Below are 27,504 nucleotides of genomic sequence, written 5' to 3'. Positions count from 1 at the left end.
GTCTATCTGCAAATTTTGAAGAATTTCGTGAAACTGTAGATGGTAACTGTGGCCTCGGAGAGGCAATATGTGTTTCAACAGGACGGTTCACCAGCTCATATGAGTAATTTAGTCCAAAACTGGCTCTCAGATAACATTGGCATGTTCTGGTCAAAGGAGTTCTGGCCCCCGAATAGCCCGGACTTGAACCCCCTCGACTACGTACATATTACGAGGGTCATCCGGAAAGTAGTACCCGTTCGTGCCGCATGAAGTGCTGACGACGCGAGTAGCCGCTGGACGAGGTCAGATAGCTTCAGTGGCTTGTCTGCCTTCTCTGAGCCAAGTTGCGTGACGCTAGCATTGCCTGTGTTGTTTCTGTGATTGTTTACAATGTTTAAAAAAATTGAGAACGCCGCCAGTTGTGAAGTGAGGGCAGTGATTAAATTCCTCAATGCAAGAAACGTTCGCCCATGTGATATTCATCGCCAATTAAAGGAGGTGTATGGAGACAATGTAATGGACGAGTCGTCTGTTCGGCGGTGGTGTCGCAACTTCAACATGGGGAGGGGGAACACACACGACGATGAGCGTTCGGAGAGACCGTCTGTCATTACAGACCAACTGGTGAGCTCAGTTGACGAATTCGTGAGGAACGATCGGCGCGTCACAATTGATGACATCTGTGAGCATTTTCCCAATGTTTCTCGAACAATTGTTCATGAAATTGTTAAACACCATCTGCATTATGCAAAAATTTGTGCAAGATGGGTCCCTCGCGTATCTCAATGAGCTGGCGGCGAAGGACTATGCAGCAGGAATACAGAAACTTGTCACACGTTATGACAAATGCCTTAATTTGCTTGGAGATTATGTTGAGAAGTAGTTTAAAGTATCCTCTTTCAAATAAAATTTTTTATGTTTGTTAATATTTACTTTTGTGTCTTTATTTCACGAACGGGTACTACTTTCCGGATGACCCTCGTATGTTTGGAGCTTAGTCGAAAGAGTTACCAATAAGACGAGGCAGCCTAATGTCGCATCTCTAAGCACCGCTATCGTTGTAGCATTCGCGAATATGGACAGCGCTGTTTTAAAGAGTGCGTGCGATCGATTCAGGACAAGATTGGAGGCGGTCGTTGCAGCTGAAGGGGGTTACATCGAGTAATGTTACTCTTGACAGATACCACCACCTGTATGCAATAGGATTTTCATTTGTATTTTTTTCATAAATTTGCTTTTTAAAAAAAGTTTCATTTGTCCGGATTTAAGCACTGCACCCTTAGCATAGCTTGAAATCTTGATTACATATTCCGTTAAAAACCAAGGAAAAACGCACGATTACATGCCATTAGTAAATTAAAGTCCTAAAATGCCATAAATAATAATGAAATAATGTTGAATCATTCAGTCGTCTCCCTCAATTGCATTTAGAAAATGTGTAAAATATGGTAGCGTGTAAGCGGAGTTGTTTATCTCTGGCAGTGATTATTCTCTGGCTTTTGGAGGTGGGAACTTTCCTTGGCTTCAATTTTTTCATGTTTTCAATTTTCTCGTGGAATCACAGGTATGAAGGTTCATGTCTGAATTTACTTGATATGGTAGATGAACTGGTTGGTGCACTTTAATTTGTATGTCTCCATTGCAGAAAAATCTTTATTTTTACCGGAGTTTCCTCTCGCCAAAGGATATAACTTTACGGAAATGGGAGTTGTTCCATTTAAATGACTAAAAGAGGATTGTAATGGTGGTGTCATACGTGTCTGGCCCAACCTTTTTAGCCAAACTTTCGGGAAGGCATTTAGATCCGCTCACGTATCAGAGAATTGTGCTAAAACGAAATGAATGAATGAAGTTATGAAGAAAAGCAAGAGGCAAGGGTTTTCATTTATAATGACGCATTGTTTCCAGGACTAAAATGACAGGTATTGCAACTGCTTATTTTGGCACTTTAATACCAGGTTCTTCAGAAAAAGGAAGGGTAAATAAAATTAGGCTATGCACTAAAAACATTAAACAAATAGGAGCTGATACAGCTATTTAAAAGGAGTAATCGAAAGAGCAGGGGCGTAAGGTGGGTCTAAAGTCCAAGTGAAACTGATGAAACCTATATGCTGAAGAAAAAATGTAACACGTGAAATTCAAACTTCAAAGTTTGTTAACAGAGATCCCATTAAATATTGTTCGATATAAAAAAATGCAGCAAATAAATATCTCACAGGATGGTCTAAGTTTTGATATCTTCGATTACACAATACCCTTGAAGGTGTCGCAAGGACGCGTGGCGGGGGGAGTTTGGTCACCACCCGTAAAAGAGAACAAAACCGCATAGAAACCTGTACCCACAGTGGCGCATACATTCATGCAAAAACCCTTTTAACTGACACGTAGGCAAATTGATATACCATCAACTTACAAATAATTGCACCTTAGGATGTAGTAAAAATTTATCTAAGAGCGAGCAATCTAAAAATTAAATGAAGAACACAATGTATTTTCCACTATTCCTTATTTTGGGTACTACTAGTTTCAATACTTAGTCCCTAATAACCCTAAGGTTTGAAAATAGTGGTACCATAATAAAGAACAGTGGACAAATGAATTGTGTTCTTCATTTAATTCTGATAAACTACCAAAAGGTTGAGCCGGAAACCATCGATTTCATAAAATGCATGCTAGAATTTGAAAAAGTAAGACGGCGGAATGCCGCATGGACACGTACCTACCACATGGACATGTAACATACAATAGCCTGCTCCCCCAAGGACACGGGTAGGGAATGCGACCCAACGCTGCAGGTAGCGGGAGGGTTATTAGCATACCTAGTTCTTCAAGATGAAAATGAGGAGGGGAAAGCCACAGTTATATCACAATGGAAAAAGAAATCCGAGGACTTCGATAGATATCTATAACATATTTGCGTAGGATGATGTTGTAGGAATAATTTAATCTTTTCATCAGTATTCTAGAAAATTTGCCTACGTATGACAGTACCACGCAAAAAATCGATTGCCTCACGCCATAAACAATGCTGAAGCCACATTGGGTATTCTTCCACTCGATCTAATTACTATATCTCTTAAATTAGCCAAGTTTCCGAAATAGGACACACAAAACTCTAATATCTCGCACATCGAACACAACCGGGCATATTCCATTCAGACATTTCTCATGCCTCGGGTTCCTTTGGTTGGAATGGCGTAGACTTTCGTACATTTCCGTGGGAAAGAAAAGGGAGCTCTGGGCCGATCACCTGGTCTCCTCATTCGATGTCAATTCATTGACTGCATCGAAACCATTAATTGGGTAACCCACCCAAAGGTCGGTTCCATTGGTGATTGAGCAGAGCTCACCTGGTTATAGCGTGTAAAATTCAGGGCATGAGACCCAGTAGCCTTCTTGGCGCCTGCAGTTTCCCAGGTACTTCTCACACTTTGGAAATCACTAAGCTTGTTAAGATTGGAAACTTCAAAGGCGCTAATGGGATACGAGCCCGAAGACCATCGACCGAAAACCGATTTCTGGGAAATATGGCGACCATATCACTTCATCAAGTTGAAAACAATTGAATTTCTAAAAAGTAGTTTGTCACTTTTGAAAATCATTCTAACTTATAAGCTACCTCAGAAACGGTAATTTGTTTACAAATACCACGGAGGAGAAAAACAAAAAAATAGGATTCATTAGAAAAGGCTGGGGAAATGTGATGAAAAGGTCAAAGAATAATGTTGCCTTTCGCTCGCTAGACCTTATTTACAATATGCTGCTAGTATATGGGATCCTCATGAAGTTGGATTGAGTGCCGCATTGAATCGCGTGCAGTATACAGCAGCTGGATTTGTGAAAAGTTATGCCAAACTGAGTAGCGTATCAAAATGATTCGAGGAACTAGGTAGGGAATCCCTCACAGAGCGAAGGTTAAATCACACATCAAATCTCTGGCGTGAATTGCAAGGATGTCTATTTAGAAAGAATGTTGAAAGTGTATCATTAGCCCCATCGTCCTACGGTAGAAGAGATGATGCCAGTAAAACTAGAGAGGTTAAGTATAGAATAGACACATTGCAGATGCCAATTTCCCCACAAACAATTAGGGATGAATAACGTCCGACGGCTTTAGGGGGAAATGTAGTCTGGCGTGCAATCACCCCCTGCCACAAATCCTAGCGGTGGCTAACAGGGTACGATATAAAAACATTGCGAAGAAACGACCTCCCTTCAATAATCACCAAAATTAATATTATTATTGGTATTCTACCGTTTAAGGTAGGTTTTGGATGTAACGACGATACGACTCACAACGATTTGTTGTTTGCCTCTCCTAACAAAAAATAACCTAGAATCGGGAACTACAATCAACTCTTCAATTCCGCATACTTCAACCCGTCCTTCATTTGCTCCAACATGCCATATTTTTCGTACACCTTCTCGCTTGCCCAACGTTCTCCCCTCATTAACAGTTTTCAACATGTAAACGTGAATCCAAATGCTTCGCATCCACCTTTCCTGCCTCCTTGGGATTTCTCCCAAAAATGCTCTCTTCTCCCCCACCATAGCGTGCATTTCTTGTTTGCTTTTCTTTCTGTCTATTTCACGCTTTCCGAGCTTTTGCCCAAATTTCAAATGCTTCCAATCTAAATTTCCCAGTACATACAAAACCACACATATAAACCTCCACGAATATGTATTTTACAAGTCTTTTCTTAGCCTTCATGATGTAAATTCCTTCTTTTGAAAGCAACTTCGCACTCAATTCTTTTCCTTATATCTTTACCAATTTGACCATTTAAGTCCAAAGCACTTCAGAGATACATTAACTACACCGCCTGTTCTAGTTCACGCGCCCTTATTTTAAAGTTTACCTTAGCCTTCCTCCTCGAATATATCATCACATATGTCAACATTTATTTGAATCCATAAATATCTCAGTGGACGAGGTAGACCGTAGAGCCCGCGTTCGATTCCCGGAAGCGCCTCTCGGCTCCACCTAAGCTGTGTGATTTTGCAAGTACCAGAGATCTTCCTGGGAAACCATAGGGATAGGAACCCTCCTACCCTGCTGTGCAAATGTCACACGAGTTTATTACTAGGCGACCTCTATCCTCGCTCCCCAAACTGACCTTCGGAATGATTCCTGTGCTCATAATTTTTTTTTGTAAATATCCGACTACTTTTCTAATGCGGTCATTAATCTCTTGGCTGACCGGCTAACGAAAGTTTAATCATCCGCAAACCTCATTGGTTTCAAAAATTCTCCACCGCATTCCTTACCTATGAAATATACCACCAAGCAAAGAAATATGTTCTTCCCTCTATCATAGCAAAAGTTTGTAACCAATATCCTGGTAAAATGAAGTCATTAAAATAATTAAACTGCATTCGTGCAGAAGACGCCACACTTATCTCACCTTAGAAAAGCTCATTTTCCTACTTCGCGTTAATAAAGCCCTTCGTTTTTTCGATGGTTAAACATAAGGGTACTCTCTCAAATAAATAAGCGATGTTACTATGACAACTACTGCCATAGCAATTATTATTCTGCTAGTTGCCATGCTTCTAGCATTGGAATTATGGGATAGCAATATGGCGTATTTATGATACACTTCTCGTATCACAAATTCGTGGTTCAAAATAGGTGCCTAAACTTGCGCCCTCTTGCTGGCTAACGAGTTTGGCTACCCTTCAAGATTGTGTCCTCCCTACATCGAGCTACTCAAGCGCCTAATTGAGTCTGGGCGCGGCTTTTATACTTCCTACCTATCTCTGGGTTTAATTTCTTCAGTTTACTTCGTTCTAATCATAACTTCCGTAATATTTCGTATAATTGTCCTTTTCTTAGTTTCGTGTGCGGCTTTTAATATCCTTTTTATATGCTCCCATTTCCCTTTATTGTATTACGCTCCCCTTTCTTAACACACGATTTTCTCTCCGATGTTAGCTTGTATTCGTTCAGGTTAATGCTTCTACCCTCTATTTCCTCGACAGTGCTCCGATTAATCCTTTTGAATCAGGCTATATACTCCATTTGTAAAATATTAAAAAACTGAACTAGCAACATTACTCCCAAATCTATGTCCAACCAATCTATAAGAGTATATATTTCTAATTGGAAAAACATTTGGCGTTCCAACCAAGTGTTCGTCATCACTTATTCATTTCTCCAAAAGAACACCCTAAAATCGTATCTATAGAGACCAATCTAAATACCATCATTAAGGTAAAGGTAAATCTAATACCATCGCGTTAAGGTATAGAAAATGAAATTCAAACGAAGCACTCACCATTTTGCCGTTTCAAGGAATAGTTGTAGTCTTCTCCCATCACTGCTGCAATTACACGACGTCGGAAGCTCGCTTAAAACTTATTGGATTAGCCGTCTTTCTGAGTACTTGGAACAGAGTAAGGCAGCGACTAATGACACTTAAGAATGTACAATTTGTAGTGGTATTTGCACACTTCCCGCCATCGACAATGGTGCAACGAACTGCATTTTGTGCTGCCATCTAGCCGAAAAGAGTTGTTAAAAAATTGAAAGCGAAATGCCGAAAATTTTAAACTTTTAATTTTACTTTCTACTCGTAATAATTGACAGCCATCTAAAGCTGGTTAATCCAAGAAATTTCTTTGTTTCTCCATCCCTAGAAAGATGTTACTTTCGTCATTTCACGAATGAGGGATCCAGGATGTTTTTGCCACTATGCCGCAGTTAATGTATTAAAGATTTTATATGTATAATATTTAGCATGTCCTTACAGATGCGGTAGAAAGATAGCAAAGGAAGGGTCTTACGCTAGGCAACGGATTGGCATGTTGGACGGAAGTGTATATGCGGAATAAATATTAGAAATTATCTTAGCCAGGTCTAGGGTTGCCCTCACGACAGCTAAGGAATGTAAGGTTTATCCTCAACTTAATCCTACTTTTAAATTTTTGACAACCAATTAATAGTAATGTATGCAGACAACTTGACAGGAAATTTCCTGACATCCAATATAGATATATCCATCATATTTTAAGATGCAAAACACGACCAGTAAATGAACACCTAGAAAGGATTGCGGATGCCGCGCCAACGATGTTCATCCGGGCAAGTAGAATTGCATAGAGTAATGTATGATGACCACGTAATGCACCGACACTACTCGAACAGTTCTTAAGCAGTTTCAAGTCCATTAATGTCACTTCTACCATTACGGACACAAAATAATGCAATATTGATAGTTACACTAATTCTTACCGTCCCTAGGTGAATTATATTCACGCGTTACCGAAGCTCCCTGAAATACAAATCAATTACATTCAAGAAAAATTTACCATAAATTAGTTAAACTTGAAATTGCAATGAGCTAATTCACATGCAACTTAAGCGGGTTAATGACCACAATTTACCCAGCGATAGCCTTTGTACATAGTTAATGCTTAACTGGTTTATAGGATTACAACAGTAATTTACCTCTACGCTTATGATAATTGCAAATGCTGAAGATTTGAGGAAACAAAATGATTAGACTAGATACAGGAAACCAGTTCAGGCATTAAGTTTTTCCCTTTTTCCTCGAGTAAATGGCACTGAGTACCAAATTCTCGACCTTGTGAAATAATTATTCAACTTCGTTCATAGCTTTCGTTAAAAATCGAATTCCTATTACTACCTTAATATCATCATCAAGAAACGTGACTTCGAATGTACTTTCAACTACCAATGCAAATAATTAATGAACATTGACAACACATATTATCACTAATGCAGGGCTGGTTGATCTCTGAATTGCATTCTGAATGATGGTATTAGGATTGAAATGTTTCTGCTTCAGGCTGCCACTTGGACAATGTGCTCTCTAACAGTAATAATTCTAAGAATTGGTCTCGTATATTTTCGACCTAACGACCCATAGTTTTAGATACATTCTTATCATTATCCATAAACTTATACTTAATGCATCGTAAATTTTCATCATAACTGTTAACAGAAATCACATGATGTCCCTAAAATTTCAAAATATGCCACTGTTACCATTTTAAAACAATAGTAGACAAAAGGAAGATTTCGAAGGGTTTACATTATCAGGAGAAATACCCTAAATGGATGTTAAATATTTACACCAACAAGAATTAAATGTGTCTTGGCAAGTTTCAGACCTTATGAAATAATGTGCATGTAACTCCAAGCTGTATAACTAATAAACTTGTCCATTCTTCCCCTCCAAGAAAGCCTCAGCAAACACTAACATAAAGAAAAGATGACCTTGGGTAATATAGATACTAAATTAAATACTCAAAGAAAAACATCCTTAAGAGTGAAGAGCAAATGTATTTGCCAATTATTTTCCTGAAGTTAATCATGCACAGTGGCTTTCACATTTACCACTGCCACTTAGCATTTCACTAATTTCTTCATTAAATTAGTTACCATTACTCTTGTCACCTAACAAAGGTGACCATTGTACAAGTCGAAAGTTAAATCTCTTCACCGAACAATTTCAAATTTTCAATGTATGCAGCCAAAAGGTTAACAATTGCCAATTTGTGAACAAATTCACATTTTAAACATTTTTGGAAGTACACTTCATTGGTTTTTGTGGTCCTGTTGCAATATTGGAACAAAGATTACGCCAACATTGAAAAGAAAGATTCATTTTGTATTGATTTGTGGGACCACACACAAGTCAATGGCAAAATGTTGAGAAATGGTATGTTTTGCCATACCATTAACTGAAGATAAATATGAAGTCATGTCACTTGAGGAGTGTCATGACAAAGTAAACTTCCTGAAAGTTCCAGGAAATAAAATAGTGCAGCTTCAAAATTTAGAAGTTGATTGTTTGCCAGATCAGCTGCTTAATGCCAAATGGATCTCCAAGCAACAGGTACTGATGCTTTCCTCGCTGAACAACCAGCCATCCGTGTTCTCTTTTATAACCAAACCAAAACTCTTCTTTCAATTCCTTCTCTCAGAATAGCCTTCAACATTTCTTACAAACTTGATGAACACAATTTCCTATCCACAACACTGTTTCACTCAATCATCATCTTGCAAGTGGAGTTCAACCTCCAACAATAAAAACATTCAATCCCAACATTTCTATAGTCTTCCTTCCACCTTTTTTTCAATTGATCCCTTCATTCACACAGCCACACTTAAGAAAAATGGCTTCAGACTTCCACCTCATATGTACAAATTGTAAGTTACTAGAATATATACACACACTTGACAAAATTCTCATTCAGACTCATTCACACTTCAGGCACGAACATCTCATTTTCACCTAATCCAGTTGCTTCCAAGAAGTTCATTCACTCAAACAAAATCGTCATTGTATTTACATACATTCTTATCAAGCAAATCTATCTTGATGGGGTCCCAAAAAAGATGCACCTCCTATCTGACTTGAAACAACCATGTCCTGACACTTGTGGAGATCCAGAGAAGAGAAATTTTAAATTAAATTAACCATAAGCGTTAGCCAAGTGTCAGCAAAGACTGTTTCAAGGAATACAGAACACTTAATTACAGAGACCACACCATGATAGAGTTAGCTTGAATCATATAAAAATAAATTTACAAAACTACAATACTCTGCATGGCATCAATGGAGAAAACTACTTTCTCCTCTGGAATACAGGGAATAAAATAAAGAACTTGGCATCAAAACCATATGGTTATGATATCGATAATCGAACATTTCACCAGATGAGCCACGCAAAAGAAAGTCTAGGAATCTCACCAAAACAAGCCACAGACAGATGGTACAACACCCACTATATAAATTGTATAAAAATCTACACACAACAAAAAGTTTCACTAATCCTTTGTGATCTTCCTCAAAAATGGAATATCTTAACAGAAAAAAATGCTTCGCTAGTCCTTCAATCACTTGGCAGACCTGTGGCTTGAATGGTAGTAGAATGTCTTCCGTATGTACAGCGCAATGAAAATAAACATAACGAGTCCTTTTTTTCTATAAATAGCAGGGATGTGTCGAGCTTGGGAAAGTACAAGAAGTCTTATTTGCTCACATTCACATCCTCAATCGAGAGGATATCTTCATATTTTGCGACATACAAAGATGGGTCTATTACCTGAAAAAAAATTATTTTCACTTTAGAAATTGAACTCAACCAATGCATTCATAACAAACAATGTAAAAAAATCCAATACATATTTACCTTCGGAATAGGTTTTATTTCTGTGCCAAGCTCCTGCTCAATGCGATGTAGAGCAAATCTATCTTCATAAGTGATCAAATTGATGGCAATCCCAAGGTGACCAAATCTACCAGACCTGCCAATTCGGTGCAAGTATGTTTCAGCCATTTTTGGAAAATCAAAGTTGATCACAACATTCACAGCCTGGACATCAATACCTCGCGTGAAGAGATCTAGAGGAGTAATATAAGAGTTTAAATTATGTTTTTAAGTAACAACTTACATTCATCTAAGCAAACCAAGCAGAATTACCTGAACACACTAAGTTCCTACAAAGACCTGCACGGAAGTCATGAAATACTCTGTTTCGATGAGCTTGTGCCATTTTGGCATGAATGTAATAACAGCAATAGCCTAGTTCTGTTATCTTCTTGGCTAGAAGTTCTACCCTCTGAGTGGAATTGCAAAAGATGATGCTCTGGTTTATTTGCAGCTGAAAACAATTAGGGAACATTAAACTGGGTATAAAATGACATCAAAAATATACAACAGAAATCAGACCAATTATTTACAACAAAAGGTGAATAACAGAAAACTTGGATTTTTAGATTTTTTGTATATTCATGAATTAATTCAGAATACTTATCCAGCACTAAACAACTGAAATGTTAGAAAACCAATTTAAACAATGAATTCTTGAATTTCACAGTGAACTGCATGTAATTGTTAAGTTGTCTGCTTGTCAACTACCATTACCATAGAATTTTGAAAAATCCAGCTGGTACTGGACTGCATTAACTACAGAGCTACAGGACCACCTGTACCTGCACATAGTCAACTGCATTCCTGGTGAAACAAATGTTAACACAAAAAACATGCCTAATAAATTTCTATACAACTACATCAAACTAATTCAGCACTCACCCCAGCTGTCAGTGCATGGAAACAGCACTGTAGCTGGGTTCATGACAGTGATTGCTCACTAAGCACACAAATAGAACTTTGAATTAGTAACAGCATTAAGAACTTTGAATTAACTTATTAATAACGACAAACTTGACAACCTAGGAATGAGAATTCACATCTACAAAACCAGTTTCCATATCATATTAGAATCTTATTTACAAATAAAGAGGACAACAATGTTCTCCTTGCTGGCCAGTTATGTTAATTAGCAATTTACCATCATTTTTCAATTTTCTAGATTTTTAACTATTATCTCAAATGCAAGCTGAAGCAAATTCTGTCAGACTATGTATTTTCAATTCGCAGAAGAGGATTTCCAGAGGATTCACCTAAAATCAGACCTGGTCCCTTCAGTACTCCCAATCCTCTATCCACAAGACTACCATGACCTCCCTGGACTAGTTTAAAATAAAAGTGCATACTTACATTTGTATCATTAACCAATATGCTAACATTATCTTAATATTTGGTCTGGTGAAGATGGTCAGATTGCCACTGCATAGACTTGCCCCCTATTTAATACATCCATAATTAAGACGTACCAGATACCATAAAATATTGAATCCAAAGAAAAATTAGCCTTACACTGCATGCTTATGTCGCAAATTTAATAGCATACTGAGATTAAAAAAACCTGTCATGATTTCATTAATACTTTACAAATTCCCTCTACAGTGAAATTAAAACCTCTTGGCAAATGAATTATGTTACAGATTACAGTAAAGTAACATTCCCACTCTGCATTCTCATTTGCATACCCTCAAAGATTGTAGAGAGCACTATCAACAAGGGCCCATAAAATCTTCAAAGATGTAATTACAGGCAACGCCAATAGAAAAGTTGCATGTTTTTTGTATATTGAGGTCATTTTAATTTTTCCTCCATTAACCTGGCACTAGTTGTTCAATAAGAACTACTCATTCAGTTAAAAGTACTCCTTGTGCAAGCTACTTTGGGAGGTGCTGGCATGTATCATTAATTTTTGATATTTGAGAAAATGTGTTAGAAAATGCATTTCATTGTCACCTAATATGCAATAATTAAGACAAACAATTAAATATGAACCGATGACCAATGGGATTACTTCCTAATCCTGGATTTGAGGCGAATGAAGTGGTTCAAAGTGTGCTCAAGTGTAATCTGAAACAGATCAGACAAAATTTTGAGTGCCTGATCTAACTTTAGTGAAGAGGGTGCCAAAAAGATCTTTCCAAGAAACCTACTAATACCCTGAACAAAGTATATCAACAGAATTCATAAAAAAATTTTCAATTATTTCTTTCTTAGCAGTTGAAGCAAGATTGTTTTTTTAATGTCAAACATTTATACTGGGCATATTCCCTCCTTGTTAACGTAAAATTAATAAACACTTGAATAGTAACTGGAAGTCTGGTAGCTTACTAACATTTTCCTGTACATTTTGGGGCTCAAAAATTCCACCCACTCCTTGTACAAGGTCCTTGTCATTTTAATTTCCAGCATTCATGGTGGGCACCAATATTCTTGCAATTTCTTACTTTTTTAATTCTGCACATTTCTCAATTTCATTGGTGTCAATTCACTATTCAATCCTAGGAAGAACTGAACTTCTAATGTTTTTCTTATGAGAACCAAATGTCTGATTCTTAAACATGCAATTTGAGGCAAGTTGCAGCTTAAGTGGGCAGAATAACTTCAAGCACAATTCATGTGATAACACTTCCATTCCACTGATTTTGATCAAGAGATGAAATGTTCCTTTCGTCAATATTATGAAATGAACTGGTAAAAACTTCAATACCTGCATTATATATCAATGCAATTTTTTTAACTTAACATTTTCAATGCAAAATATTAATATCAACCAAGTCCCTAGTGGGTCAATACATATCAGTCTACTTTGTTTAGAATGATAATTATTATTATCAGTAATAAGTAATCTAACTCTTAAGGTTGGCTTTCGACGGGCTACTATCAAAAATGCTGCGACATCTAACAAAACAATCTAGCAAACTACTCTACATCACGCCCCTCTTCATCTCTGTGTACTTCATTCCGTCCAACATCCCTATCCTGTTCTTGCCCTTTCCTTATTTGCCTAACATTCTCACTTCAATTACAGTCTCCAACATCCCACTGCCGATCAATACACCATTCATCCATTTTCCCTGACTCATGATTTCTCCCAACAAACCCCTCTCCTTGCCCACCATACCTAGAACTTCCTCATTTGTTTTCTTCTCTATCCATTTCACCTTCTCCATTCTTCTCCAAACCCACATTTCAAAAGCCTCTAATCTACGTCAAACATTCAGCTTCAATGACCACATTTCCATGCCATACATAATGTGCCATACCAAAGTTTCAAAGTCTTTTCTTAACATCCATAACCAACGCCCCTGTCAACAACTCCCTCCTCCTCGCGAATGCCTATTTGCATAGCACATTTCTCCTTGCGTCCCTCCTACTTTGACCTTATTGGTCCAAAACACTGCCTAGATATGTAACCTGTTCTACCTGCTCTAGTTTTTGCCTGCCTATTCTAATGTTAAGCTTAGCCTTTTTCTTTCTAGAAAATCGCATAACCTTTGTTTTATTAATATTGATTCTCATCCCATACCTGTCGCACTGAATTTCCAATTCACTCAGCAATGCTTGCAGCCCCTTGGGTGACTGACAAACTAAAGCTTGGCCATCTGCAAACCTAACTGATTTTACGAATTCCCCACCCACTTTCATGCCTACTTCTAGTTCTTCCCATGCCTCTTTAATCATTTCCAACAGCAACGGTGATAATGGGCAATCCTGCCTTACACCTCTTCCTAACCCCGCCCATCCAGACTTCCCGTTTCCCACCCGCACCTGAGCAGTCTGAGATATGCACAGGTTGTGGATTAGCCTCCTTTCCCTCCAATCTATTCCTGCGATATACTGTCTTTCCCAATGCACTATATAACACTATTGAAATCTACAAAACAGGCAAAGATATCCAGATAGTATTCCACATTCCTCTTGATTGGTGATCTCATTACTGAAAAGGCATCGCGCATGCCTCTCCTCTTCTAAACCAAACGCCAATTTCACCCTTCCTCTACAAACTTTCCAGATCCTTGCACTGCGTCTTACACCATACTTTGACTTCATTTGTTACTCATCTCAATTCATCACTTAACTCATTGTACTTCCTTACATTTTCTTTTCTTACCTAGCTTTATAATCATCTCCCTGATCATCAATTACTCCTTGTCCTTTTCCCATTAATGATTCCTATTGTTTCTTTGGCAGAGAATTATTAAGAAAATTTTGGATGTCTGAAAAAAATAGCTGAATTACATGCCATAAGAAACAAGTTACAGATGGCATGTAAATTTGGTACAAACAAACTTCTATAACTTAGTTAACTTCAGTAAGTCCTTACTTTGCATTGTTGTAAATAATACTAAAAATGATATGATGACTGGATGAGCTACTACATTACTACTGTAGTTTGCATTTTAGTTGAGGTTTTTTCTCCACTAATTAGATAAGCATACAATTTTCTTTGGCTTAGTTTTAACCACTCTTCCCAAGATGATAATCAAAAACTTGTTTCAATACTAACAACACAAAATCATAGGTGGTCTGATAAAACCACCATGATTATTTTCAAACCTAGTCTCACTATTTCACTTGTATGCTCGTCTGCGCATGCTGAGGTGGCAATGAAAAATACTGGCCACATGGCAAGCTCATGATTATTTCTTTCAAACCGCACTTAATTTTTAACAACTATGAACTGAAATAAAATATTTTTCAAGGTTATTTTATCTGTTTAAATTATTAAGGGCAATTGCACAAGTTTTTTAAGGATGTCGCTGTTAAGTTATCTATACTTAATTTTGTTTGATCTTATAAAGTAATCACTAGAGTAAACCAAATTATGTTAACCATTACTGGTTTCATGGATTGGGACCAGAATGTGCGAACAAAGAAACAGATAATATACCACGAAGGAAAGTCATAGTCTAAGAGTCTGTTTCGCTTGTGGAAACAAAAATTGGCTAACTAAAAAATTATTAGCTTATTTACAAATAATACTGAAATGCATTAACTTTCAAACCAACTTCCAAACAATTGTTTTGAATTAAATGTACACTCAATAACGTTGTCTGCTGATTTACCTCAAAAAAGTTAAATATAGGACAATCAAGTGGGCATTACTAACAATGGACCAGGATGAAATATTTATTATAGATATTGTAGTAATCATGCCATAACAAAAAATGCCAAAAATTAAAATCTTAACAATTAATATACTTTCCTTTCAACTGATTGTTATGAGAAACTTCACTGCATAAAATGTTTTCCTTGTTAACAACCAATGATGCCTAACCAATGTCATAACAAGTTTGCACCACACACGCAGTCAATTACCAGAGATAATGATTTGTATTTTTAAGCATCAAAAATAGAAACAATCCACTGAATCAGATTAAAAAAAACCTACAATGCTCATCTCACATATAGTGACAGCCTTATTTAACCCTACAACAATTAATTTGAAGTATGAAAATCATGTACTGGCAAACTAACAGTATGGCAAGCTTTGCACATTACATTAAATTTATATAACCTACTAATAATGTGGACATCCTTCATTGTCCCCCTAAATGCAACTGTTTCTGATTACACTCTCCTCTTTAAAATTAAACCAACATAGGAAAATTAATAGCATACAAGTCAATATTGCTAAGTACTCGATTATGTGTCATAAGTGGTGGTCTGGGTCAATGGCACTAAATTCAGATCGTATTACAGTTTTATACAATTGAAATAAACATGAGTAAATTACCTTTGAGAAAAGTGTATTTAAACAATGCACTTTCTGCCGTTCTTGCACAAATGCGTAGTACTGAGTTACGCCTTTTAAGGTTAGCTCTTCCATCAAGTTTATTTCATATGGTTCCCTCAAATGTTTTTCCTGAACAAATAAAGAATAGGAAAACATGTTAGAGCAGGAAAAACATTCTGAGAAAAGCAGCACCTCATGTAAACATTTCTATACATTAATAATGGCTATGGCTTAATTAATACCTTCGGTTAGCTGTAACTAATCAAGTGTGGATCTTAAGGCATAAAACCTTCACTTTCAACAATAATTTTTAAAACTTTGAACACTTGCTTTCTTGGAATTATAGTTTTTAGATTTCTTTATTTAAAATGAACATTAATTCTGAGTCAAATTTTACCCATGAATCCACTATAGAGTAGCAGTAACAATTTCACCAACCCTACCATTCATTTTACATACAAATCGTCGATATACAAATTAAAAATTGTACCTTAGTCCAAAAGAATATACTCAACTGTTAGAACAATATTCTTCTAACGCCGAAAATAAAAACTATTCTTGAACCTTAAGATCTTTACAAAATAAAAACAATAGTACACTTAAAGAGACTAGGATCATGCATATTTTCAACGGCCTTCATCATTTCTAAATTATAATTAATAACTTTCCAGTAAGTCCCGAGAAAATTATGAAACATCAATGAAATTCTTTATAATTTATTTAGACTACCTGGAATGCAAAAATTAATGTTAAATGCACTAGCTACCTCTGTAACATTGCAACTGTAAACCCCATGAGTTAGCCTTGCAGAGAATGATATCAACATGGTGTACCAGACCTGCACAATTACTGTTAAGTAACACACAAATTAGGCTAACCCACATCACCAAGAAAAATAACTCAAATTAACAAGTTGTATTTCTTTATTAACCAACATTTGCATTGCAAAGCAGTCTCAATGATTAAGTGAAAGGATTAACTAGGATTATTAGGAATAAAATTTCGATGAATCACCCATCTCTGCATGATATTGTAAGGTAACACAATCAACAATGTAAAAAAAGTGCCAACTCATAGTAAGACACTTTCCACCACAACTTCAAAATAAGTTAAGGAAATAGCTAACCACTGCTTGTAAAATTACTAATTTAAAATGAAAAGCCATGAAGTTCAATATCAAACACCACCCACCATGAACTGTTTCACTGTGAGTGGAAATGTTGCTGAATACAGCAGTATCTGTCGCTCTTTAGGTAACTGTGATATCACATAATCCAACACTCCCTGGAAATCTTGCGACAATAGTTTATCAGCCTGCAAAGAAGCATACACCAATTATTGTTGTTCTTATAATAATAGGAATTTAAATATTACATCAAAGTAAAAACTTGACATACCTCATCCAGGACCAATATTTTACAGTGGTCCATATTTGCCACTTTTTTGTCCATTAAGTCCAGGATTCGGCCGGGAGTGGCAATGATTACTTGGACTGAAAAGTACATTCATTGTTAAAAAGAGAAAGGGCCTGTTTACATAAAATACACTAAACAAGGAAAAAATCAGCTTCGGACATTTCACTTACAAAAAGTGAGGGGGAATCCATTTCTCATCATGATAAATCATTCACATAAAATTAATTTAAAATGCACAGCATGTACAAAACCTCTTAAGGAATATCATAATCCCATCAACTATTAATGAGTGGAAAAACTTTGCAAACTTTTAATTTTCATTTTATTTCTATTATTCATCACAATTTACTTTAAACACATTTTTGTAGGTTGACCCATGAGGACCAAAATTCTTATTAACGGTCACTGCATATTATTTATTACTGCTTTTCAAGACCAGTCGGCTAGGCTAAGGTAATTGATTGAAAACGAGTTTGGCCTGGCGAGTTTGAACTCTGAATGTTACTATGATTAATTTTCTGAAGTCGAATGCCATTGAAAAAATGTTAACTAACATACACTAGCAAAATTGTTACTTGAGTTTAGCATAGCACGCTAATTTATACAGAAGCAAACAATTAACACACCAGAGTCGAAAAAAATTTGATTAACCAGGCAGAATCCATAAATGATTATGAATCGCATAATTATCCTACAAAAAACAAATAAGCAATACGAACTAATTCTATAACTAACCTTTTTGATAGATCCTCATGATATCATCTCTAAGGTTTGTTCCACCAGTTGTGACCATTACCTTTACATTCATGTGCTTGGCAAGTTCTATACAAATTTGACTAGTCTGCAAAGCCAACTCTCTTGTTGGCACAATCACAAGAGCTAAAAGAAAAACATATACAGTTAAATCCATTAAAATAGAATTTTTAAATTATTAGTAATGAACCAAATGCATTTGCATCAGAACTGGACGTTTCACTTATAGAAGTGAGGGGGAATCCCAGTATCATCATTTTTATCATTTATAATAAAATAGTAAAAACTTCTCCCTGGAACTCTTACACTGACTATTACCGCGCAAGAAGAAAGAAATCGAATGGTGTCTCACACTATGAAATGGTGTTAAGCATAGCATTTTCCTTAAAACAAATTTGCTATTCAACCATTATACATAATTTCATTTCATCACTAACAACCCATCTCACCTTGAATGTAATCCTCCTCGGGGTCCACTTGCTCTAGTACAGGAATAGAGTATGCTCCTGTCTTTCCCGTACCATTCTTGGCTCGTGCTAAGATATCTTTTCCAGTAAGAGCAATGGGGATGCTTGTTTCCTGAATTGGTGATGGTTTTTCCCATCCCTTTTCAAATATTCCCATTAAAAGCTCTCGTTTTAAACAAAATTCTTCGAACTCATTCCCTTTTGTGTCCGTTACATCCTAAGGAGAAATTGTATTGCTTAGCCAGATTGGTTATCACAACATTAAAAACCCAAGCTTTGGGTATATTACACACCCTCAATATAAGTGAACATTCGAAAATTTTATCACGAAGCAGCATTATTAGTAGTGCTGTTCATTTGCGCATTTTAGGTAGTAATTCGAATTAAAAATTTGTCCTCTCATACACCTAGGCGAATTAAAATCGACAATTCGCAAATAAGTGCAGTGAAATTGCTGTTGTCCATTAGCGAAACCAATAGGCAATAATTCACCTACAGGCATTAATATGGACACATCACTTAACTAGTTCATAAAAATCCTAAAAACACTTACACTGGTCCTGATCCTCTTATCTTTCGGGGGTATTTTAAGCTTCGCCTTCCATCCGACATCATCCATTTTTTCCATCTCCCTGTAAAACATAAGTTTTCATTAGGAGCAGTAGCACATTTATACACAATAAAAAAAGTTTACAATAAACTCACCCCTTAGTTTGACTGCTTATGCTATTCAACCCAGACATAACAGAGTTGTGATTAGCGGTGTTCAAATGCGTTTCTGTCATCATTTTGACAGGCACTGGCCAAAAGAGGCCGTTAGTCTCGTCCTTAGCACCCCTCGCACACCTTCGAGTACCTCTGGTTTATGGCAGAGAAAACAGGCGTCCTTGGAGCACAAATTTACCGTTTATATAGGTTCCTAAAGAAATAACACTAAGTGAGTGTCAACTAATACGTACAGTACACGAGCTGAAATTACAAAATATTTCCTACATTTCAAAGGGCACACACACCGAGAAAAATGCAAGTAAATCTGTAAATAATAACAAGAGCTGCAATTATTTTTACTTCCTATTTTGTTACCGTTATTTACATCGTCGACTGTCACCACGCGACAAAAATCAACATTCTCATTTTAGTATATATAGAATAACTATGGCGAAATTTAAAGGAGAAAAATAAAACGTCACTACCCTCATCAATTACAAGTTATAATCTAACGAAAATGGTTCAAGTATATAGTTCCTCAGAATTGCCCTCATACACGGTCTCACACCACTTCAAGCTCACAGTTTAATATTTAAGTCCCTTTCAAACTAGTAAAGCAAATCTAGATAATCGCAAGAGTTTAATAAAACGCTGATGCAAACGGATTGCAAGTTCGAAATCAGAAGCTCCTACAAAGATGGCGACCTACGTCATGTCCGTAAAGAATTGTGCCCATTTTTTGACCCAATAGCAGTACATGGAATCTACGAAATCATTTAAGAATTACCTTTCACTGACAATAGCATACGTATGAATGAATACACCAATTTGTTGCTAGAAGTGTAAATAACAGAACTGAATTTACCTTCGGTGAGGATTTTTTGACTTCCCTTTAGTTCACGACAATATCTTTCCACCTTACGTACTTGCGAACATGAAGCTCTCTAAAGGAGAACGTAGGGGCGATGATAGCATTCTCAGCGGACCTCGCCAACCTTCCCAGAAGCCAACGTATAATAAAATTTGACAATCGAACAAACAGTCGTCTGCTGCTGAAAATTAAGGTAAAAATGTCAGCTTAGCTGTTAATAAGGATATATGCAGCTTATATTTAAGAATTTGAAATTATATTAATGCCTGCAACTTTTCTAGTACTTGAAAACCGCGCATAAAGATAAATCCAGGTCATCTCGAGCAACTCTTTCAAAGTAACAGTATGTTGATGTTTTGTTGTGAATTACGGCACAGTTGTATTCCATAGGAACTGATTTTCCGAAAAGATACGGCTAATGCTAATTATTGATTTTAAAATACAATATATCATCATGTTCAACTGTGTAATATACGAGACCATCTAAGAAAATAAATTTGAAAGTTAAATTCGGCTAAAGTCATTTTTACATCTTATTTTCAGAGGTGAGGGGGTTAATTGGTTATTCAAGGAGAGTAATAGTTCGTAATTTCTGTGAGATATTGCACGTCATACAGACAAAACCGGGTCATCAAATAGGAAATTGCGTAAAAATAGATATCGATGGCTGTTGCTCACACTCTCAAATCGCATTTCAAAATGTGTGTTAATCAATGTTTACAAGAAATAATTATGCACTGAAAGTTATCATTTATCACCTCGTCAGTCATCCAGTTGAAGTTATTTCTACATTCCATAAGCTAACATGTGATTGGCTAATTCATCATACTTCAGGACAGTTTTCTGCGCTGTCGTTTTCATTGGCAATATTTCGCTAAACTTTTTAATATCCCCTCAAATTGTACATCTTCTATTAGCTATAGTCGGCTACTTTCTTTTACATCAGTATTATGTCTATAGAAGCGCACTTCCCTCCTATCGCTTTCCGCATTCAGCATTCCTAATAAGATTAACATTAGTGATACTTCGGCCATATTCATCGTCGGATAGCTTGGTCTGATTAGCATGAGACAAACTTAGTTGTAGGCTAATCAATGTAAACGATTAGAATTAACATTTTACTAATGCTAATATATATTTATGAAATTACTAGCGTTTATAAAACCACAATGAGTATTTGTAAACTATCTCTCACCGATGCACGAAGATTTTAGTCGAAATTGGACGTTGGTCACCGAGATTATAATTCCTTTAAGTTAAAGAAATCCTGAGATGATGTATCTAAGCTAAATATTTATATACTATTGGGCAAATATACCTCCTGACAGTCTCTAATCCCAGAAAAATTATTCCGAAGAATAATTTTTCTGAACGCACGAACGCCTACTGGGCTACTTATTGGACCTCATCAACCTCTTGTATGTCAGTGATGACCTGTGTGTCTGTTCTGTGTAACGAATGATATTAAAATTGTCTACTGAATCAACGGTTCAGTTTGACCTCTGAGGAGATAATACACTTGTACTTTTTTGTGACCTTGAGAAATAAAACTACTGCATTTCCGATATTTGGGAATCTAAACCTCAGTAAAATGGCACATGATTGGATAAGTTAACACAAAATTTAAGATATATATGAAAGGAAAATAAATCCATTCGCGAAGTGATTGTGTGATGAAAATTTCTGATTATCCACATTTATTTACCAACCCAGGTTTTGGCATTCATTGTGATTTTGTAGATGCGTGGGATTATCTTTGCACAGTTGGATAGCAGTTTCACTGACTACTGTCGACCTATAATTCCTTAGCCCTCCGTCTTGGAATATTAGTGTCATAACTTTCAGTATTTTAGTGGACCATAGAAATGTTTTTCTTCGTTAAAAATTATGTGCAAGACCTTCAGAGTATGAGAGAATACTTTATATCTGGAATGACGAACTCAGAAATAATGTATGAACTTAGGCTGTTCAGGAAAATATCTACCTCCATACAGGTAGGAATATTTTCACATGACTTTCATAACTGAAGTTAATCTAACTATAGAATCTTTTCAACCAGCAAAACCTTGTCGTGGTTCCCCTAGGAACTACTCACAATGACATTTAGAATGTTATATACTAATACTCATGTGACTCAAAACATAAGATTGAGCACTACAGCTTAATGAAAGGTTAATTTAGTACAGGCACAGATTTTATTATGGAACCATCAGTCAACTGGCCATTTTTTTACTTGTTAATTACCTTTTAGGGTTGAGTTCTGCTGAAATCAACCACCTGCAGAGATGAAGATTTAAGGTTTTTTTACAGGAGAAATAATGAGACTTAACATAGAGAATGGATCTTTCATTTACTCTTTAATTTGTACTTGTATACAAAGGAATCAAATAAAATAGAAAACCAAGAGGCAAAATAATAACAATGGAAAATCCATGAGTGACAACCTTAGATTTCACACCTTTGACTTGGATATTGAAGTCCTGCAAGATAAGAAAGACAAATTAGAACATGACAAAATTGAAAGTTTTCACTGCAAATTTTTATATAAAACAAACTTACGACTGCAAATGCTTGCTTCCACTCAGAACAATATATGGTGACTGAGTTTCCTTCTGCTTGTGTTGCAAAAGATTTAACGTCCCGAGTGGTGTATCTGTTGAGCTCATTTGCTTCATAAGCTGAAAAGTATAAATTTTAGGCATGAGTGGAGACAAAAACATTTATTAATAACAACAATCCATCCAATGGAAGATTACAACCAATACACTCATTTTCTTCACACATGTCCTACTTTATCTCCCAATACCCACAGCATTTACCAAAAACATTTATTTTAAATTCCATTTTTTTCTAGTTTCATTTAAAACATGAAATTAGTATGTTAGGACCAAAATATATGTTTTCAACTGACTTAACCAAAATGCAGTAATTAATTTTCAATGGTCAATTTTCTTGGTTCTGTGATTATTTACTGGCTGCCTAGAGGTGAAATCAAGTCAGTTTGTGGAATATTTTAATAGCTCAATCCTAAATAATTTAAACAATTTACAAGATAAATATCATCACACATACACAAGAAATGTTACTATATTAACAACCAAAGGCGAGAAAGCATTTTCCCTTTTCACAAAAGAAAATCAAAGGCAAATTTATCAGGCTTATAATTCAATGTATTTCCTGATATGAAACAGGCTGAAGATGAAATACCTTTGTAATTTCTTTCCTCATTTTCATTTTGAAGCATATATATACATTTACTACCTCCAATACTTTCAGGGACTTGACTAGACATGGTGTATGACATGGTGATGATGCTTCACACCTAATATATTTGCATATATTTTTAGGTAAGCCAATTAACTCTATAATATTTCCTTCAAGGACAGTTTAAGCAGTCTATGACATGGTTCAAGAGTTTGAACATTGAGCTATTGATCATACATTTCAATATTTTAAATTCCAGATAATCAAATCAGATAATTTTTACACTTGCTTAGATTTTAAAATATATTAATATGTGAGTGCTATTCATAGTTACTAAACTAAAATGAAAATATCTTAAAATGAGCATTAAATAGTGGGAGATGGTGAAAAAATATTTTTTATAATTAAAACTGCAATAGGTCTACCAATATTCAATATTTTTAAAACATGGAATGGTAGTCAAAAGTAGGAGGTGATGGTATATTTAGTATTTTTAGCATAGACCTAATAACTAGCATGCCAGCCAGGTTGATTGCTGTGTTATTCCTATAGGATGCATTTTTAAAAGCAAGAATTGAATATTGTGAATGAATAATAATCAATCACAGAATTTGAAATAGATTAAATAAAAACGTTGATAAAATCAAGAATGTACCTAGACTTACCAATGCTATTGGTCAAGGATTATTTTATGGTTTGGTTTACCAAAAACTATAATAATATATGTAACATCTTTCATTAATTAGCAACATGAACAGCAGCATTCAGGTGTGCTGTGATAAAGCACTGTTTAATTGGCATATGATTACTAAGAATATATACAGACATATGAGTTTTCACTCAAATCTTTAAAAAAATTCTATGACTATATATCTAGAAATCAGCAAGGGAAATCAGGGGAGGTACACAACGACTAGCAATCACCTCTACTTACCACTTCTTGTTCAACTTTCTTCATTCTCTTTTCAACTTTATTTTTACCAGGACCTTTTCCATGAAATTTATGTGACAAATACCTAAAAAGAAAAAAAATGGATTCAAATGAAATATGAGGTACTTGATGTTTTCACACCATGAGCATTATGCCATGAATTCTAAAATTTGTAAACAATTTATTGAATACTAGAACTGTTTTTAATCTTTAAAGATTTCACAATAATTTTGACTGACTGACCTGCTTTTTTGCATTGTGTATGTTAAAATACCATGGCTACTCCCATGTCACTGCTCTGCTATTTCAGATTAAGAATTTTCTTTAGATCCAGCAGGCACATGGAATTATTCATTTAACTTCTCAGAGCATTTTGTTATTCATGCCGTTTAATTAATTTGCTTGCCATTTGATTAAAAGAATACATCCTTATTGCCTCAGAAATGTCAATTATCTTTTTCATAATTTTTAATAGATCTATTATTCTGCTCTTGTGGTCTCTATTTATGCTAAATGTCATTCAACCCATATTACAGGATCCTGAATCTTGAAAAAAGTGTTGGTAGAAAACTAATTGAAAAAATTATTTTGAAGTATAACAGGCAAATAATTACTTAGAAAATACCATACACCTATGCTCGTGTAGCTGTGTGATTTTTCAAACACCAGATCTTCTTGGGAAACCATGTTCATTACAGAGAAAGGAACTAGCCCCCCTACCCTGATGTCCTAATTTCACACACCATTAGGCTTAGTATAGAGTGAACTCTACCATCACCTACCAAACCGACCTTCTGGTTGATAACTGTTTTATGGTTTTTATACTCATGAAAAAATCAAGAGTTGACCTATGTACAATAGAATAATTCAAGTAAAAAAATATGTTATTTGAGATGACTTAAGCTTCTACTCATTGGTCATATTAAAAAATTCACTGCCATTTTCACCAATTTATAATGTGATAGTTATGACTTTCCTTACAACAATAATTATAGACCTATTTCCATACAATCTGTTTTCTCCAATATTCTGGAACAAGTAATATAAAATAAATTGTTACAATTTTGTAGTAAACTCAATTTTCTTTCAGATCCTCAATTTGGCTTCATGAAGTATAAATCAACTGAAACTGTAATATATGAATTCATTCATGATATCCTATTTGAACATGGCAAAAGGAATAATGTAATTGGTGTTTTATGACTTTCAAAGGCTGTTGACTTAGTTGATTATGCAGTACTACTGAGGAAAATCGAGGAATGTGGGATCTCTGGGATGGCCAACCAATGGATAAAATCTTTTCTGACAGGATAATCACAAAAACGGTTCAGTTAGACTCAGCAGAATCAGAATCATTTTCAATCACTAATCCATTTAAGATTAAGAGAGGTACCCCTCAGGAATCTATTCTGAGTTCCCTACTTTTCCCTCTAAACATGAACAACCTCTCAAATTATTTTATTAATAGGTCATTACATATGCATGATGCAAGGTACTTAACCCTCCAAGAACTTAAACCATGCAGTAGTTCAGAGTAAAATCAACTGTATGGATAATTGGTGAGCAGATTATTTGGTCATTCCTTTTGGTAATTTGATGATTCATGAACAATGAGAAAACTACATTTTTCCAATTACATCCCCACCAATGAAAAATAATAACCTCCCCACTTTTGAGGATTACTGGGTTTTCTCTTAAGTCTTCTAAGGTAAAAGAATTCTTGGGGATTCATTATCTATGAGACTATCCTAGGAAACTCGTATTGGTAAAATAAGCTCTAAGGCTCCTATCAGCTGTTACCTCCTGATGAAAATTGTGACCCTGGTTGACAATTGTACGGCTCTTTCAGTTTTTCGTGTATTCATTCATAGTTTACTAAAATATGGAATTGCTGCAAGGGGGCACTTATATCATTCTATTAGCCTCTTTAGGCTGCAAAAATGAGCAGTGAGAATCCTAGGTCAAATTCGAAGGGCATGTAGTAGTAGACCTTACTTTATAAAATTGAAAATTATAACTATTCCCTGTTTGTATACTTTCCATTCTTCTATTACTGTACAGAAAAATTGAGCCATGTTCAATGTGACAACCAATGCTGATGCACATGGGCATACAGGCAGATGTACACGGAACAAGAGGTTGTAATGACTGGGATTACAACTCGCAACTCTGCTATGTTTGCTAAGAACCCTTATTATGCTGTTGTCAAATTCCTGAAACTATTACCTAGAAAACTTAGGGAAATAGAAAATTTGTTGTTATTTAACTCTAAAGTTTATTAGTTCCGGTACAAACATCAATACCCTGTGGATGAATATATGCCTCCCTCTGCTGATGAGTAATTTTAATGTCATGTAGGCTGTTACTGCTCGTGTTGACTGTTTTATTTTTTATTTGTGGCTATCATTTGCATGCAAACTACAAATGCATTTGTATTTGTGTATGTCTGAAATATTCACAAGCAATGTGACGTGGCCCCCATACATGTTTCAAACATGACTTTTAGGAGCCAATAAAAATTAACCAATCAATAACTACTGCCGCTCCTGCTGCCAACTAGTTGTCATGTATTGTGATAACAACAAAAACATTGCAGTAGCATCTTTTGAGCAGTATTGACAGCACTGCAGGTGAATTTTGGAACACACCCTATACCTTACTATAGATGATAATAGTTGATACTGTCAACACATCGAAATATTCAAAATATACATAAAATATTACAACTTGATAACCAGCATTACTTATATGCTATATTTCTTTTAGTTCTTATTACTTGAGAACAGGCATTTAATAACAATTTTCAGGTTGTAAGAAAAATGCACAAGTGAAAATTAAAATTAGTTCTCTAGGTTTACCTTAGCAGGATTTAACTACTACAAAAAAAACTGGTGTTAATTCATCCACGAGACAAAAAAAAACATTTTAAGGAAAAATTTAAGAGTCAACCTCTGCACGAGTATATATGATAATTAACTTCTTCTCTTAATCTCAACTGCCACATGGACACCTGCTAGTACTGAATAGATTTACTTGGATCTGTAATTGGTAATGTTAATGTGGCTTCCGTAGAAACCTACTATTCATTCATACTTTATACAAAATTCACTTGTCAAACAGAAACTGAAAAACATGTCTCAGGTAAGAATCAAATATTCAGTATAATTTAAGTTTTTCAATTTTATCAATAATTCTGGAATCTAGCATTACAGGGGTAAAAAAGCTATTTATCATTAAACCTATCACAGATTACT

The 27,504-nt window shown here is 35.6% G+C and overlaps 2 protein-coding genes across 3 annotated transcripts in view; both read right to left on the bottom strand.

Moving 5' to 3' along the window:
* Positions 1 to 8,270: 8,270 nt before the first annotated feature.
* Positions 8,271 to 20,238, bottom strand: me31B (ATP-dependent RNA helicase me31b). 2 transcript variants are annotated; one of them, XM_071598296.1, is made up of 11 exons: positions 20,110 to 20,238; positions 19,242 to 19,455; positions 19,090 to 19,168; positions 18,519 to 18,753; positions 18,052 to 18,195; positions 17,299 to 17,393; positions 17,093 to 17,215; positions 15,902 to 16,030; positions 10,438 to 10,618; positions 10,147 to 10,358; positions 8,271 to 10,059 (listed from the first exon to the last, which is right to left on the bottom strand). In XM_071598296.1, the coding sequence occupies exons 2-11, from the start codon at positions 19,322 to 19,324 to the stop codon at positions 9,985 to 9,987; spliced, it is 1,356 nt and encodes a 451-aa protein (XP_071454397.1). In that variant the 5' UTR covers positions 19,325 to 19,455; positions 20,110 to 20,238; the 3' UTR covers positions 8,271 to 9,984. The 2 variants fall into 2 exon arrangements, with proteins under 2 accessions (XP_071454397.1, XP_071454398.1); XM_071598297.1 differs by lacking the exon at positions 20,110 to 20,238 and adding an exon at positions 19,620 to 20,006.
* A 2,208-nt stretch (positions 20,239 to 22,446) lies between these two features.
* LOC139699871 (U4/U6.U5 tri-snRNP-associated protein 1) overlaps positions 22,447 to 27,504 on the bottom strand; it is a 33,437-nt gene continuing 28,379 nt past the window's right edge. Inside the window, exons 14-16 of the mRNA XM_071598298.1 lie at positions 24,254 to 24,335; positions 22,675 to 22,793; positions 22,447 to 22,595 (exon numbers count right to left, since the gene is read on the bottom strand). Coding sequence (XP_071454399.1) covers positions 22,568 to 22,595; positions 22,675 to 22,793; positions 24,254 to 24,335 — 229 coding nt within the window. The 3' untranslated portion in view covers positions 22,447 to 22,567. The remainder of the gene's footprint in view (positions 22,596 to 22,674; positions 22,794 to 24,253; positions 24,336 to 27,504) is intronic.

The sequence above is a fragment of the Hetaerina americana genome, unplaced genomic scaffold (assembly GCF_022747635.1).
Source record: "Hetaerina americana unplaced genomic scaffold, ioHetAmer1.1.p SCAF_96, whole genome shotgun sequence".
NCBI lineage: Eukaryota > Metazoa > Arthropoda > Insecta > Odonata > Calopterygidae > Hetaerina > Hetaerina americana.
This window is presented reverse-complemented; position numbering and strand designations above follow the sequence as displayed.

Bases quoted from the DNA above. Each gene is read 5' to 3' on its own strand.
- me31B (XM_071598296.1), bottom strand. From the start codon at position 19,324: ATGATGACAGAAACGCATTTGAACACCGCTAATCACAACTCTGTTATG. The intron at 10,619-15,901 runs GTAATTTACTCA...AATTGTTTTCAG, and splicing joins TAAATACACTTTTCTCAAAG to CTGCAAATAAACCAGAGCAT. The intron at 10,060-10,146 runs GTAAATATGTAT...ATTTTTTTTCAG, and splicing joins AAATAAAACCTATTCCGAAG to GTAATAGACCCATCTTTGTA.